We start from the raw sequence: 15,932 nt of genomic DNA on the forward strand, positions 1-15,932 counted from the left end.
GAATCGTTAAATTGTGAGAGAGTCTCAAGCACGCGACTACTTTCTACTTACGCCGATGAAAAATCACATTTTCCTTTTGTTTCCTGATTTCTCGACTTTTGAAAATTTACATGACGGTTGCCATAAAAATTTTGGAGAAACTCTGAATTTTACGGAAAATATTTTTATTGATAATACAATACATTACACTTTTTACATAATATCGCAATGGCGCGTCTCAGTTTCTACGCGAAACACTGAGATATTAAAATTTATTTTACTGTCGCACAATGATTTTTGAAATCATAAACCGTGTCAACTTTAGCATTTTGAAATTAAAATGCGTTTCCGTTGACTTCTCGCGAAATACAATTGAACGAACGAATGAATATTGATTAAATAATAACAATGAGAACGTAACAAATTTCCAAGTCATTCTTAATTTATATTCAAATTCATACAAAACAATCTACGCACAATTCCACGTAGTTATTACGCGTAGCCATTTTCCATATTTATCAAAATCCATCCCACATTTTCATACAACAGGTATGGAATTTTCCAAAGTCTGTCAAAAGTTTTAAAAACCGAAAACTCTTGCAATTTTCTTCCAAATTCCCAACCGCGTTCTTCACTCCGGTATCCTGATGCTGGGTACTTGCAAAAAATGCTGATTGGTGACCAGTTTCTGAAAGAAGGTTAAAAAGAAAAAAAAATGGTAAATATAATCATTTACACATACAGCGCATCCTCGCTACCGTAGAACATCTAGAAACGGGACTTGTCTAAAAGTAAGAGCGAGAGCTGACGGCTTTTACCAGTGCGACGCCCTGAATATATTGACCTACTGTTACACGACGTGGTATCGCTGCCTGAGGTTGAGACTCGAGAGACTCAAAAATAGAAAGAGAAACGTGGGCACGCGGTCTCAATGTCAGTGCCGAGCAACGGTACTCAGCCATACAAATATACGTATACGCATACACGTAATAAAGAAACGGCACCTTCGTGAAATCAGGAGAAAGGAAGAGTGCCAAAAAAGAAAATGTAATAAAATAGCCTATAAACGAGGAACGAGTGAAAAAATTCCAAAAGTTGGATCGGCTGCAAATTTACAAAAAAATAATAACTTTCCACCTTTGGAAATTGATGGACTTTTTAAATTATTCGAAATCGTTGTCCCGGTCTGACGAATTTATTTTTACAAAAATTTCTGCATTTACAAAGAAAACTTATTGTTAGCCTAGTTTCAGGAATATCTATACCGGCCCAGTCAGCTGGCACAAAGTGTGCCAAAGAAAGAGTAGACCTCAATATTCTAGCAGTAGGGATGCACAGCAAGCCGTGACATTGCGCGCGCGCGCACTTCCACCACGAGCAGGAGCATCGACCGGACCTTTTCGTCGGAACGTGATACACCGACGCGGTGGCGTCGTTAGATGGTGCTGCCATTGGTATCAGAGTGATAAGCAAGTGCCGAGTGATTAGTGTCACCCTGGATGAGCCAGGAGTCGTCAGTCCGTCGAAGAGTGAACAGTGACGGTGATAACGGAAGATATAGAAGAAATTGGTGAATTGCTGGGAGTTTATTGAACGAATGTAATTAGCAGGTAAGGTTGGGTGAGTTTAATAAAATAATTCCAAAATAAAAATGGACTCTGTCGACCGGTTGAACTTTTCGATCGATCGGCACATTCCGGAGATAACGTAAACTTCCTGCTATCATCTGGACAGTTTGACGATAGGCGTTATCAAGTTTTAAAAGTAGTGCAAGCTGCTTCTATAAATTTGTTCGCAAGCGAACGAGGTCTGAGGTGACGTAAAAATAGTTGTTCCCGTCTTCCAGAATGACGCTGTCCACTTTAGAGAAGATAGCCCTGGTGATAGTGGCCGCCGTGGGACTTCGGATATTTGTGAGGCTGAGCTTGCTCTTATGGAAAAAGATAATAGCGCCGACGATTGGTCTTGGGATCGACGTCGCGTCTCAGGGCAGATGGGCCGTCGTGACAGGAGCCTCCGACGGATTGGGTAAAGCCTTCGCCAGCGCCCTTGCAGCTAGGGGAATGGACATCGTCCTGATCTCCAGGACCCAGTCGAAGCTGGACGAGGTGGCGGCTGAGTTGAAAAGTAAATACGGGGTCGAGACGCGAGTGATAGAGGCTGACCTGACCCAGGGTCAACCTGTGTATGCTACGATAGCAAAAGCCATTGAGGAGCTGGAGGTAAGATTTTATTAATAATATTTTATACCTCAGTCTTTAATATCCTGGGGCTTTTCAGGTTGGTGTGCTTGTCAACAATGCTGGCCTGAGCTACGATCACCCTGAGGTCTTCGTAAACGTTCCCGAGGAACATCTTGCCAGGATTCTTCAACTGAACGTGGCAGGCGTGACCGGAGTCGCGCGTGCTGTTTTACCAGGAATGATGGAACGACGTCGAGGAATCGTTATCAATATTAGTTCTGCATCCGCCGCGATGCCTAGTCCTTATCTGTCGGTGTATGCCGCTAGCAAAGCTTACGTTGACAAACTGAGTGCTGATCTTGCTGCTGAAGCAGCACCAAGAGGTGTCACTGTACAGTGCGTGCTGCCTGGTCCGGTAGCGACGAAGATGTCAAAAATTAAGTATGTCGTTTTGTCAACACGTTTGACCCAGTGGTGAGGAAGGTGGTAATGAAAAATTTTTCCTTTTTTGACTTAGGAAGGCCACGTGGATGGCACCGACACCTGAGAAATTCGTCGAAGCCTCCTTGAAGACCATCGGTATCGAATCCAGAACCACCGGATATCCGCCTCATTATCTTATAATTGGGATTGTCAATGCGCTGCAGTGTATGTGCGAAAAGGGCGCCGTCTGGTTGGTAGCTAAGACGATGTTGAATATTCGCGGTCGAGCCTTGAGGAAGAAGTTGAGGGACCAGAGTAAGGACGTGCAGGACATTCCGAAACGTGAGAGTGTCGCGACCAGTTAACGCACGGAATAGTCTCATGGTTATATGTACACTGTGACAACCGAAGGGTCACAGGGTCATATTGTTCAGATTAATATATTTACAAGAATCTTGTTAAAAAATAAATTGTTATTACTTTAATTTTGATAACCTTTTTGCGTTTTCGCTTTTTGCAAGTTACGTTACTTCTTTTAATTATTTTTTTAAACAATCGTATTCTGACCATCACGGGAACTCTTGTGCCCTGGGTCAGAGGTCACGGTACCGACGCTCTTATTAAAACGTTAGGAAACGAATACATCAATTGATTAGTGTAATCAAACCGGACGTCATTGTTACCCAAGGTGAAAGTTATAACAGCGTGGAGTCTCTTGTAAATTTACAGTCATCACCGAGCACGCTTCTTTCTTAACTTTAATTACGAGTCACGCACTTATACCCATAGGGAAATGAGTGCAAGGCCTTACCGAATTGTCGATAAAGAAGTTTCCTACTTATCTGTCGCGGATAGGCGTACTGTTATTATCAACATTCTTTACTAACCATCTCCTGGCGCGACGTCCTCTCGAGAACGTCGGTCGTCGTGGAATTGAGTCTATCAGGAATTTGTGCGGGAACCATAGTTGCGCTTTGGGCCGTCATTGTACTACGAGTCTGTCCACTTCCCACTGTAAAATTTTTCCAAAAATCACAATCACCGAATAATTATAATCTCTTAATTGAATTTTATATTTAAAATTACTCATTGCTTACCGAAAAATACGTGGAGTACACCATCGAGATCCATTTTTTTACAAAGCTTTCCTTTTTCAGTTTTAAACAACTAAAGCTAGCTAATCAACGGGCGTATTCGCTGAGCATCCAAGAATTCGGCAAGTGGAAGATAAGAGGGATGCTGAGTGGGTACAGCCACGCGCTTACTGGCTGGCTTTAATTGTTTATAACTTTAAGAGAAAAGCTCGGCAAAAAATGGATCAAGACTTTTTCTTTCAAATTTTCCTCTTCTACTTGATGGTGTACTCCACATCTTTCTATTCCAGGACACCCTGTATAATATATTATAAAACCCACCTTTAAACAGGCTGTGTACAGTATGCCGAACACTCTTTTTCGAGAAGTCTACTGGCGCCCGGATTCATCTTTGGTGTCTGTCGTCCTGCAATACAGAGAGGAAATCTCGAATTTTTTTTTGACAAATTTTTTTTTCCCGGGCGCCAGTTTACGTATCTCTTGTTTCACCATAGTCATAGATACGTTATCTGCCATTGTTATTGCCCATAGCAATAGCGATAAACAATTGCGAAATAAGAATCTATTAATCAAAAATAAGCTCACCGGTACTGCGACGTACTAGTTTCATCTCCATGTCGACTTTGGGCGACGATCCGTAGAGAAAAAAGCGCTTGCAACATTCCCTGCGAAATTCTACGGAATAACTTCCGTAAATCAGTGGATTGGCACATGAGTTTCCTACTGCGGTCAAGAAAAATATGTCTTGAATCGGCGCGTTTATTAAATTCGCACTGTCCCTGTCGAATATCAACCTGAAAAGATGCATTATTTTACTTTATATTGATTATTGACTATTTAAAAAATTTTTTGAAAATTTTTTTTTCCATTCCGCAATATTCATAATTACCAGAGCGACATTGCTACGTATGGCGTCCAACAGAATATAAATACAGCGACGATCGTTATCGTCAGTTTTAGGGTTCGACTTCTTGCTCTCTCGATACTCGATATGTCTGATCTTCTCAGTTTCAATCGTCCAGCACTTCCGCTCATTGCTGAGCTACTCAGGGTACAGTTGCTGCTTGATTTGGTGATGGCTAATCGGTCGTTATAAATTGGTGGATAAATTTTGGATGATTTATTAATTTCTTTTTTTTTCTACTATTTTCATTCTGATACCTTGCTTACTTTCACGGCTTTTGTTGCTGATTTCTCGCAGGATCTTCGCGTAGACCCAACAAATCACTGTCAGGGGTATGAAGTACATTGCTAGCAATCCGAAGAGATTGTAAATTATTTCGTCGACTCTCGATACGAAAAATCCAAATGTTACGCACTGATGAAAATCTGGATAATCTGGATGGGGCGAGACGTGAAAGATGAAACTCTGAAAAAAAGTGATGAACGAATATTTAACTTAGTCACTTGGGACTCGTGAATCATGGTCGTTGCGATGAGCTGTTGTATCGAGAATTAAAGGACGGTCTTATGGATGAATTTTAAAATCGGATCATTCCATCGACAAGTTATCATAGGTTAAAATAATTATTGATTGTCCTGAAAAAATATTCAGGCTACTTTTTATAAACTTTTCGATAATAAATTTATTCCTGTTTCCGATGCGTCGTTTTAAAAAGTAATTCCTATCAAGACGATATTGTCAATAATATATTTTTAAAAATATATCATTTAAAAAAAAATGATATTCAATTTAATGTAGCCTTTGCTAAAACGTGGAAAAACAAGGTTTATTTTACCATTAAAATTTAAAAGCCACGTTCATTTATCGGTATTACGAGTCCCTGCTTTATATTTTCTTAATATACACATTCTTCATAAAGGCGTCCCCATAATGGACTATAATGATTATTTGAGTATTGTACTATAATGTACTATAATGACTATAGACTATAAGTACTATAATGACTATAATGAGTATTTTTGGTAAAAATAAAAAAAAACATTCAAATCGACTTCGATATGAATCTAACGAAGAGGACTCCTGTACTTCCTGATTTTCTGTACAGGAACCAAAGAGGACCCTGACCCGAATTAAGAATCCGGTGCCCAGCTGTCCCCGATGCCCTGGGGAAGCGACCGCGGATGATCTCCAGGAGTCGCGTACCGATTCGCTAAGCAAGGCTCTCGCTTTAGTTCAAAGGGAAAACTCGAGGGAAATGATATGAGTTATCGGCTATAAGGATCTCGACCAATCGGAACGATTAGTTCTCAAATATTACTATTGCCGATTGGCTGCTTCAAAGTCAGTCTGACTTGGGACGCCGATCGGAGTGGCTCGAGCCGGTTCGCGCTCCCGGGTTGTTTACTAGTTCCTCTACCTGTGTTTACTATACGGTATAAAAAGTTGTCGCAATATCCAGAAAATCCTATAGATTTTCTACATGCATTTCGAAAACGCAGTTTTGTTCTACAGTGCCAGTGCCTAACCAAGTGTACCCTGGATGCAGTTCTCGTCCTTCACCGATCAGCTGTTCCGGTGAGTCCTCCCGATTTATTATTTGGTGATGGGATTTCGATTTTATAGGTTAGGTTCGGTCTGATACGTTCATTTGCCCCTGTCTCCGGCACTGGTTACTTGACGCTTCCTCCGACCTACCTCAACCTAGCAGATTAAACCGGCATGCATTTCCGTAGCCTTTCGCTCCGGTTGGTGCATCCATTTGCACTTGCTGATTTTACGCGACCCGAAGTTTTCGTCAGAGTTCTCGTTTTCAAGAAGTTCAGACTGTTCTATGTAGAGTTCAATTCTCGGACCTTTCAATCACCCCTCTGTCTCTTTTTCTCTGTTTGTTTTCGTTACATATTTTTCCAATTTCTTCCTTCCTCGTGATATGACTTTGCTATCACAGTAAACTCCGCAATAAATATGCAAGACGGTTCGAGCATCAGCATCCCTTACTGCGATCTCTACCAGAGGAGCAGTCACGTCAATTTGCGTTCGCTTACGCTTGTCTGACTCCATTTCCCATGTTTTGACTCTAGGACCAATTTCGAGTCTTCGCAGATAATTTCTCTGCATCTTCATCCCTGTCTCATCCTATACTCTGTATCTAAAGCTAGAATCTCATTGTCTGTGACGGTAGTATTCTCTACGTCAAGGCTGGATCCCCAAAATAATCAGGGAATTGGTCCATTTGATACAATTATTTTTTATTCTCATTCTTCCCTGTCGCTCTGTATCTCCTTTTATCAATTTTTTATTTCCAATTCCATTCCAACCCTTTTCTCGTCTTGTTCCCTTTCACCCGGCCCTATCTTTTTCGTTTCTCTTCTCTGATTTATCATTGCCCCTCTTTCCAGCTTCCACTCAACTACGGTCGATCTTTAAATCCTTTTTAAAAATTTACTCAGAAATCTTTCATTTGTCATTATGACTTGTGACTTAACTAATCACTTTTCATAACCTCAAATTATTATATCACGTCAGCTGTTATCTATTAGAATTCATTTTGTTCACTCTCGTGGTATCACCTTACTCTTTGTTTCTTCCCCTGTACTTCATTGGTTGCGCAGTCAGGATTTTTTTTCTTCGAATCGAATTAATCTTATCGTAATCAAGGGCTTCTTGGGCTTGGTATAACTATATTTGTTTTTTGTCTCGTCGTGCTTTTATTACTGACTCGTTTCGAAATGCCGGAATTTCCTTGGTGAAACTTTTTACGTAAAGCCTAAACGATCAGGGATCTAGAGAATTTAGAGCTTCCTCGTACCCGACCTAACCTATAATAACCTTTGTCAGAAACGTCCTAGCAATCCTTTCTGTCAAGTGAATTTCTAGTTTCGCCGCTGTGTACAAAGAAAATGGGTTTGACAAGGGTCGCTGTGTTCGGTCGCCATTGAACAAGTCCAGGGAGCCACGTGACATTGGTTCGCCATTAATGAAAGTGACCAAGTTCAAGATTCTTGACATTCGATTCAACCTCGTGTACCGAAAATAAATTGATCTCGGTCAGTTTTTTCTCTTGGATCTGATTTTTAGTCGCTCAGCATTTTCACGAACTTTCTTTTTCATCTTCATCGCGACATACGGAAACGGGACATACAAATTGGATTTGAGAATTTGAAAGATTTGAGCAGAAATATTCTCAACTTCTCCGACGACATCTCGATCGTAATTTCGGTAATACGGGCTTACATAGTGAAGTTATAACGGGTGTCGGATTTGAAATTTTTTTATTGCCTCAAACTTTATTAGGATTTAGTTTTTTCTATGTGTCTGAGGATCCTGCTCGAGAAAAGGATAAACAGCTGTATTTTCTTTGGACGATATTTATTTTTCTAATGGTTTCCCACCTGCCAATTGCTATTGCCACGGGCTAATATCTCGATTGACAATTTTCGTTTCGCCAAGAATTTTCGTTTTCATTGAATTCGATATACCGACCCTTCATGCAGTGAACAAAATAAATATGAGCATCAGGTCGCAGGTGAATTATTGGAATAATTTTTTGCTTACAAAATTTATTTTTAAAAAGTTATCAGGAAAAGTTTTCTTATTCCTGATCGTGGTGTATGGCGTGTTACTGTGCAGTGCATATAGGCTTGCTTGCATAGTGCACTCACTGGACTCGAGAGGCTCCTGAAAATTGTACAGTCGGCGGAAATGAACAAGTGGGCTTTATAGTTGGTTGGAGTGAATTTGTGCGAAATATGTAATCAGAGCGGAAGTTATGTTGATATTAAATTTTGGTTCTTGTCGCTTGATTAATTTTTGATTAATACGAAAACTTTGTCGATATTTCAATTAATTGCGATAAATCATACGTACGTATATTTCGATTAATTTTCATCACTCGCGAAAAATTGTGCGACATACGAAGAAGGCAGATATTTCCATTTTCACATCGTCTCTCCTAATCGAATTGGCCTTCCGTTCAAAGTGACGTTTGAGCGTAGCCATAAAAAATTGCAAATATACCTGACTCAAAGTTAGCGCGATTAGCATTAAATTTAATTCAAAGAAATTGAGCCATTTCGAAAAATTGCTTTTTCAAATTTCCCATGAATTTCCATAAAAATTATTAAAATTATTAATCGCGTTAAGTGACGTTTCGCAAGTTTTAATTACATTGAGAGTGATTTGCTAACTTCACTTTATTTTTTATTTCCCATGAGATTTCAATCCTTTGGAAATATCTTGGATCAAACGTTCGGCAGATTTATCGGATACACGTTTTGTTTAGATCCTTGACGGACGTTTGGCTTTAATTGGATTTTATAATGAATTCATTCTTAATCTCGTTCCCCAGTACTGTTTTGTGTATTTGAACATTGGCATTATTGCCTCTCTGTTCACCGTACACGCATAAAGGGCAGTTGGACGGCAGAGTAAAATGAAAAAAGAAGAACGATCGGAGCAACTAACAATAAAACGTAGCTCACCTGCGGCGTCGCGCAAATAACACTGGAAATCCAGGCTACAGCCAGCATCCGATTCCCACGTCTTCTTGCTTCGTTTACGCGCAGCGGATATAGCACGGCAAAGTATCTGAAAGATGGCGTTGGAGCTCAAAAGTCAAAGTTGAATTTTTAACGTGACTCGGAAAGGATTTTAATAATTTATCAAAAAGCATATACAGAACCTGTCCAAAGAAACGCAGATGAGAACGTTGCTAGACAAGTAAAGCCCGAAGGCCCGAAGGAATAGTAAAATCTTACAGGCCAAATTCCCAGCCATCCACCTTACGGTGATTCGCCAGATAACCTGTAATCGATTAATCGAAATTACGCATCGATTGCATATAGTCGATTTTTAAATTTTGATATTTTTTTCTTCTTATCTCCTCGACCGAGCCAATTTCTTAAAATTTCGTAACCCGCCGCGTGAAAATTATTTTATTTCGGATTTGGCGAACGTGCCGGGCAAATATGGGGGATTGTTAATATAGATTGACAAGGTAAAAAAAATGTACCTATTACGTGACTGTCCAAATTTTAAATATTCTCTTTACATATATCTATATCGCTCGTCAAAAAACGCGATCGTAAATTGTTATACCGTGTTATTAATTTTATGAAAATTTTGATCTGACCTCGATACGGAATGAAAGGGTTGAGCGACCTTTGATTAAAAATTTACTTAGACATGCATCCATTGTATAAAGTACGTGTATCCAAAGCTTCGCTATATATACATATATACATCCACGTATCCCTTATAAATACACGCTGTCAATTTGCCGAACAGTCATAGGGCTAATTTGGTGTGTCTCATCCGTTAAATTAATTTCATTTGGGACACGCGCTGCTTTTGATATTTATAATTAGGCCTGTATTGATGCTTATTAAGGCACATGCATATTAATATTTTGACAATTAATCGCTACCACAACACAAGCTGAGTTAGTTTCATAATTGCTACATGAAATCGGCTTTGACTTTGAATTTGGCAAATATCACAATTTACTACCGGGTTTCTGTTCCCAATTTACAAGCTTATTTAGAGCCGAGCACAGGAAATTGTCTCTCTTGTCATGCGAGTCCTGGATCGATGACAATCGCTGTTCTGCTGGCTTCAATTGCAAGTTGCTTATTGCGTTTGATGATCAGTGGCTTTGGTAACTTTGCTATAGTACGTTGTTGTTTCTGAATTTAATGAAGCTTCGGTCGGGAGCGCTTAATGAAAATTGTTACGTGCGCTAATAATTATTTTGTTAATAATGCTTAACGGTGCTAATGATATTCAATGGCTGATAAATTATTTAAGTGCACGTGTAATATTTTTTATCCTCACCTCAAGAGGTATCATGATGAAAGTAACGACTAGATCAGCCACTGCCAAGTGACAGATCATCAATGATATTCGTGACCTACGGTTACGGCTGCGCAACAAGGTCACGAAGACTGTCAGGTTGCCGACGGCGGCTACGACGAAGCAAAGACAATAGGCGATCACCAGAGTCAGCGACTGGTCTGTGAACGTCATCTCCGGCGGCAGGGTGGCATTCTCCATGTCGGTGCGAGCGACGGTCGCTGCTCTGGAAAGGAAATTTTTTTTTTTTTTTTAATTTTTATTGGTACGTCGTTTCGCTAGAAAATGTTGTTTCCTGCGATTCTGCGTGAAAATATTGTCTGCTTTTATTTAATTTTTGTAATTTTTGGTTAACACGGTACGGAGGTTCAGAGTACTTCGGTTGACGATTTTCTGAAGTTTTTGACTTTGTTTTCGCTGATCTTTTTTTTATTGATAAATTTTTTTTTTTGTACAACAATTATATTTATGCAATCGGTCGAGTCGATGGACGATCAATCGTTCGCTCTTACCTTGAGGTTTCGTTCATTATCCAAAGACGTGGTTTTGAGTTTTTGAATTTATCCAACATTTTATCGCTGATTTCCCGCCATGTCTTTTTTTTACGGTTGTCACTTTTTTTTACGAGTTTTAATCACTCACAACACCCCGCTGTACATTTTTGAAATTTTTATATTTTTTGCGAAAAATAAATGCTTTACCCCAAAAAGGCTGTTTTTAAACAGGTACGTGTATGTCGCGTGTATCGAGTAGCAGGTTAACGCGTTTAAATTTGTTATCGCAACGGCACTTGTTTATCAACATGGCAATTGTTACATTGTCTAGATGCACGATTGTTTATTGGCGTAATTTGAATTTGATGAATTGCCGCTCTCAGTTGAACTGTCAATAACAAATTATTTAATGAAACGAACGGAGGATCGATTTGCCACGTGAATAACCGGAAAAAGAAATTTTATGTGGTTAAAAAAAAAATTGAAACAAGGCAAGTAATTGAAATTCAAAAATTCAATAATTATACCATCGAGCCTCGATTTATCGTTTCGTTATACGATTTGTCGAAGTTTTCAAGAACTTTTTAAAATTATTTATTTCACGGTCAAATCCCATCGATCAACCGATTCGTTTAATTCTGTCATTTCTCTTCTTATTTTCGACACTCACAAATTTTGAGAAGCATTAAAATTTATAGGATTTAGGTAAAATCGAAATTGGCGGATATACGCGACGTCCTAGGTCTCTCAGTGGAGTACGGACCCGATGTGCCCGAGTGTGCGCGACGCGTCGTAATGTTGAGAACGCGGCTTCGCGTATCTGGAGAAATTCCAGTACGCAAGCTCGAAAAGGTTCCGTAGCTCACGGAAGCTTTTCCGTTGAGGTATCTGATAACAGTCGCATTTGTCATTCGGGCTATCACGTTGAGAATTGATACTGTTTAGACAATTTTATCGTCCTCCCTCCTATCCCCCGGCAAGAGACAATTAGAGAACGACAAAGTGTCAGATATGGGAAAAGTTTAATTCCTCTATCAGTGAACTGTCAGTCTGACGTTTCGTATTACCCAAAAGCACGGCAACGAGTGTCGATAAAAATCATGACTGGGAGAATTATTGGAAAAAGTACGAAAAAAAAACTAGTTGATAAATTTTATTTTGAAAAATATGAATTTTCGAAAAACCCGATCCTATCGGAAAGTGACGAAATTGTTGAAGGAAAAGTTTTCAAACAAGTAATGCAATTTGAATCGTAACTCAATTTCCGGTATAATTTATCGAAGTGTTCCTAAATTCATCGAAAGTTATCGATACCTATGGGTATATGAGTTTCAAAGAAATATTATAAAATTGGCACCTCGAACTCACAGGGGGTGTGTTTATATACCCGTTGGGTTGCGTTGGGGGTGGAAAAAAAAATGATATACAAATTAGAAATGGATTTTATTTGTATATTTTATTAAAAAATTATTTCGTACGTATCTTCAGTCAGGTTGCATAAATTTTGATTAATCCTATGCGATTCGGTGCCCAAAATCTGAACGCTCCTTATAAAAGTCGACTGCGCTTGAGTTCTATCGCACGCATAATTCTGGACACTGAGTATATTTTCGAGAGTGAAACTCGAATTTGTTGTACCGATTTTCAAAAAATCACCCCCCTTCTCCTCCTCCCCATAGAAAATGCTGCCAAAGGCCAGGCACTCGTTGTCGCACAGCAGATTCACCAGCAGGTCAAGATCGTTTCTCATGGTACCCAGGGTCGTGTCTGCGACAGTCTGAAAAGAAAAAAAAAAGATTTTTTTTAATTTCCCGTTACCTAAGTATGTCTTCCGACGTATCGATCATCGAAAATCCATTGAATTGCGGATTACAGTATAAGTTCGTTTTATCCGACCGACAGCATCTTTTATCAATCGTATATGCCTGGCAGCACTGAGCTTTCGGTTGAAGGATTTTTCGAGCCTTTTTTTCCTACGATTAAACAGAACCTCAAGAGGAGATAAATACGCGTGAATCCAGCTTTGCTATTGACACTGGTACCGTGACCAAACAGATATTGGATTCCTGTGTCTAAGAGGAAGACGTATTAAACCAAGTGTCAAAATAGGGACGAATTTATTCTCTAAAAACTTGGGCGCAGTATAGATTCGAAAAGATCAATTAGATCTGCGATAATCTGCCTGTTCTTTTTTTTTTTTTCAAAATATCACGTCCCACCAAAATACCACGATTTCGATCTCAAGAAAGCTTGCGTATGTCCAGCTAATTATTTATTAGTCAAAAATAAATGAATTTTTCAAAAATTATCGAAATGTCAATTAAAATGCAAAATTTTGATTAAAATTCTTCCGCATTCTTGTCCCATGTAAATACGGGGCATTCAGACGTGCGAAAGGGCAAACCTGTCGTTTCGTATTAAAATAGGCATTTGGCTTGACTGACCCCCCCCCACTATCACCCCCTTTTCCAATCTGATAAGCTATTCCAACCTCGTGAACAGGAACGACGTGTCCAGGTCGAAGGAGACTGACGATCTCACCGATGGCGGCTGTTACGGAAGTGGAGCAGTTGGATGACGTCACTGGCGAACCACCCTGAAGATGTCTCCAGGTATATTGACCAGGTATCCACATGGTCACCTGATAAACTTCAGGAAGAGTCACCAGGCCGATCAAGATGGATTCGCCCCACATGAACTGGTCCCAGCTATCCCGTACTTCCGGTTCCTTCGGATAGTACAGCGACGTCGACGCCATGACCGGCGTCCCTTCTCTGTAATATTTGGCCAGATTGGTGTGCTGATAAGTGGCCAAGGTCGCTCGTAATCGGAGGAGCTTCGCGGCGTTTAGGGATGCTGCGGTCGGTAGATACGAAGAACCGGGTAACCTCTCGGGTAGGACCATGACGTGAGGCCATGGGACTGCTGCTCCGTACCATCTGTAATTTTATGGTGAACCTTGACCTCGGCTATATTATTATTATTATTTCGTAACATAACCCCAATTTATACCTCACGCACAGATCAGCCTCTAAGTAAACGGCGTGAGTACCAGTACCGCAGACGTACATCGGAGGCGGAAGTAGTCCGACCAGACCGGAACCTACCCCAACGCGAATAGCCTTCCTCAGTGATGCCCAACTTGAATTTCCCGCCTCGCCCGCAATTCCACGTAGCTCCAAGACCGTCGCGTTGCTCTGGATAAAATTCCGGAAGCTTCTCGAGTACGAATTGTGCCGGGTGTGGTGGACGGATGAGGTGGATGAGATCAGATCAAATGGAACTGTCATGTTGCACATGAGGTCCCGCAAGGGCTGTGGATGTATCATTTTACAAAAGTCTCTATTTAGCGATCAGTGTAGGACATATTTTTTTTTGAGGCAACAAATTGTTTTTTACTGGGCCATTAGTAGTTTACTGACCTGGGGCATATAATCGAATCCCATTGAAGACCCGTCAAAGTCCATACCCTGTTCGTCTTTGGGCCAACTATCCCTTACGTATATCAAGTCCGTCCGGAGCTCCTTGATGTAGTTCAGCAAGTAGCTCTCTGCGGTCGAAGGCACTCGAGAGTTAGCCCAATCCGGATATACAACTGGGCTAGCGAGATAAAGGCCGTTGTAGATTTGGGTATTGTTATCGGTGAGCAGAAGACGTTCACTTCCGAGATGAGAGCTTAAGCTGGCGTTGCCATGGAAAAGCTGAAACGAATTGATCGATGAAGTATTTTTTTTTTTGGATTTTAAGTAAATTTTTTTTTGTTTTCCTACCATGGGACTTAGATGGGGCTGGAACGATCTGTTGGTGCTGGATAAGATTTCGCGTCCTAGGTTTATCTTCTTGAGCGCATCATCGGTCAGGTTGAGCTCTATGGTTGGGCAGAGTTTCTGATGAAGACAATGGCTGTCCCAGGGTACCTTGATGACTTCCGTTATCAGGATGGTGTTATTTAGGTCTAGGATGATGTCTTCGAGGGGTGTCAGGTCTCCATTGGGACATACGTGTAACCCGTGGCTCATTCCCTTGGGCGTTTGAGACATATGTGAAAAGGATGTCCCGAGCTGGCGAACGGCGTCGAGGGGCGTCGGTCCCGCAAAAATATGGACGCTGATCATTTCCGGTAGAGAAAAGCCGCGGAGTATAATCAGATTGGAGCCGTTATTCATCTGTTTCAAAGAGACGGATTAATTGGGAGAAAAGATGAGAACAAAAATATACGAGATTATCCCAGGGAATGATGAATCTTTTATTATTTATCTTTAATAAGATTTCGAAAAATTTTTCACCGTGACCGCTTTTCTCATTGAAGGAAATTTAAACATTTTTTTAATCAGCGCGTTGGTAACGCGTGTTATGCATTTCGATATAAATATTTTCGCTTGATTTCAGAAAAATGTAAGATTTATTATTTATCAGCATCGAGGAATTTCACGTTTTCACGAATTCGCGAGACTCTCTTCATCTATATATCAAACTGGCAGATTCTGCATTTTTTGGTTGACACGAGTTTAAAATTTGACATAATTTTTTTGTATGTTCTTCATCGTATAACTTTTTAATATTTACAAGCGAATATTTTCATACCTTAATTTCCATTGGTCCCTCGTAATCCACGTAGCATGCCATTCCGTCGCCGTTTTCGGTTATTCCCAAAAAAGCCGGTATTATCGTACCGTTTTCGTTGTTGTAAATAAAATTAGTGGTCCCATTCAATTGTACGTCGTTCAGCCCATAAACCGTACTGTTGGTCATGAATATACTCCATTCCCAATAAGATTCCGTAAGGATAAGTGGACCTCTGGCAGTCGTCCAAATGTACGTACTGTCATTCACACTGGAACTCGCTCTGGCAATGGAAACCGAAAATTCGGGATAATGAACGTACGGAATCAAATTTGATACACTGTCTGAAAAGGAAGAAGACACAAGTCATACGGCTAGCATAATTCGTATCACCGAATACCACGTACCCTGACCTCTCAGAATTTGATGAATTGTCCCTCCC

At 40.3% G+C, this 15,932-nt stretch overlaps 3 protein-coding genes across 8 annotated transcripts in view; 1 reads left to right on the top strand and 2 right to left on the bottom strand.

The window, feature by feature from the left end:
- Positions 1–147: 147 nt before the first annotated feature.
- Positions 148–11,702, bottom strand: LOC107273220 (gonadotropin-releasing hormone II receptor). 3 transcript variants are annotated; one of them, XM_025090524.1, is made up of 10 exons: positions 11,455–11,702; positions 10,946–11,315; positions 10,416–10,659; positions 9,265–9,386; positions 9,065–9,170; positions 4,850–5,048; positions 4,569–4,758; positions 4,265–4,473; positions 3,473–3,597; positions 148–667 (listed from the first exon to the last, which is right to left on the bottom strand). In XM_025090524.1, the coding sequence occupies exons 2-10, from the start codon at positions 11,002–11,004 to the stop codon at positions 611–613; spliced, it is 1,311 nt and encodes a 436-aa protein (XP_024946292.1). In that variant the 5' UTR covers positions 11,005–11,315; positions 11,455–11,702; the 3' UTR covers positions 148–610. The 3 variants fall into 3 exon arrangements, with proteins under 3 accessions (XP_024946292.1, XP_015606659.1, XP_024946294.1); XM_015751173.2 differs by having other exon boundaries at positions 4,841–5,048; XM_025090526.1 differs by lacking the exon at positions 148–667 and adding an exon at positions 4,001–4,085 and having other exon boundaries at positions 4,841–5,048.
- On the top strand, positions 1,357–3,079 carry LOC107273221 (very-long-chain 3-oxoacyl-CoA reductase). Of its 2 annotated transcripts, none has more exons than XM_015751177.2 (4): positions 1,357–1,599; positions 1,826–2,201; positions 2,260–2,603; positions 2,680–3,079. In XM_015751177.2, the coding sequence occupies exons 2-4, from the start codon at positions 1,827–1,829 to the stop codon at positions 2,948–2,950; spliced, it is 990 nt and encodes a 329-aa protein (XP_015606663.1). In that variant the 5' UTR covers positions 1,357–1,599; position 1,826; the 3' UTR covers positions 2,951–3,079. The 2 variants fall into 2 exon arrangements, with proteins under 2 accessions (XP_015606663.1, XP_015606662.1); XM_015751176.2 differs by having other exon boundaries at positions 1,358–1,589.
- Positions 11,703–12,364: 662 nt separating the features above from the next.
- The window catches only part of LOC107273209 (lysosomal alpha-glucosidase), a 6,762-nt gene continuing 3,194 nt past the window's right edge, over positions 12,365–15,932 (bottom strand). For all 3 annotated transcript variants that reach the window (XM_015751153.1, XM_015751152.2, XM_025090516.1), the window contains exons 5-10: positions 15,512–15,834; positions 14,698–15,093; positions 14,350–14,628; positions 13,940–14,241; positions 13,419–13,866; positions 12,365–12,704 (exon numbers count right to left, since the gene is read on the bottom strand). In XM_015751153.1, the coding sequence (XP_015606639.1) occupies positions 12,387–12,704; positions 13,419–13,866; positions 13,940–14,241; positions 14,350–14,628; positions 14,698–15,093; positions 15,512–15,834 (2,066 nt within the window). In that variant the 3' untranslated portion in view covers positions 12,365–12,386. The remainder of the gene's footprint in view (positions 12,705–13,418; positions 13,867–13,939; positions 14,242–14,349; positions 14,629–14,697; positions 15,094–15,511; positions 15,835–15,932) is intronic.

The sequence above is a fragment of the Cephus cinctus genome, unplaced genomic scaffold (genome assembly GCF_000341935.2).
Source record: "Cephus cinctus unplaced genomic scaffold, Ccin1 Ccin1_scaffold1506, whole genome shotgun sequence".
Lineage (NCBI taxonomy): Eukaryota > Metazoa > Arthropoda > Insecta > Hymenoptera > Cephidae > Cephus > Cephus cinctus.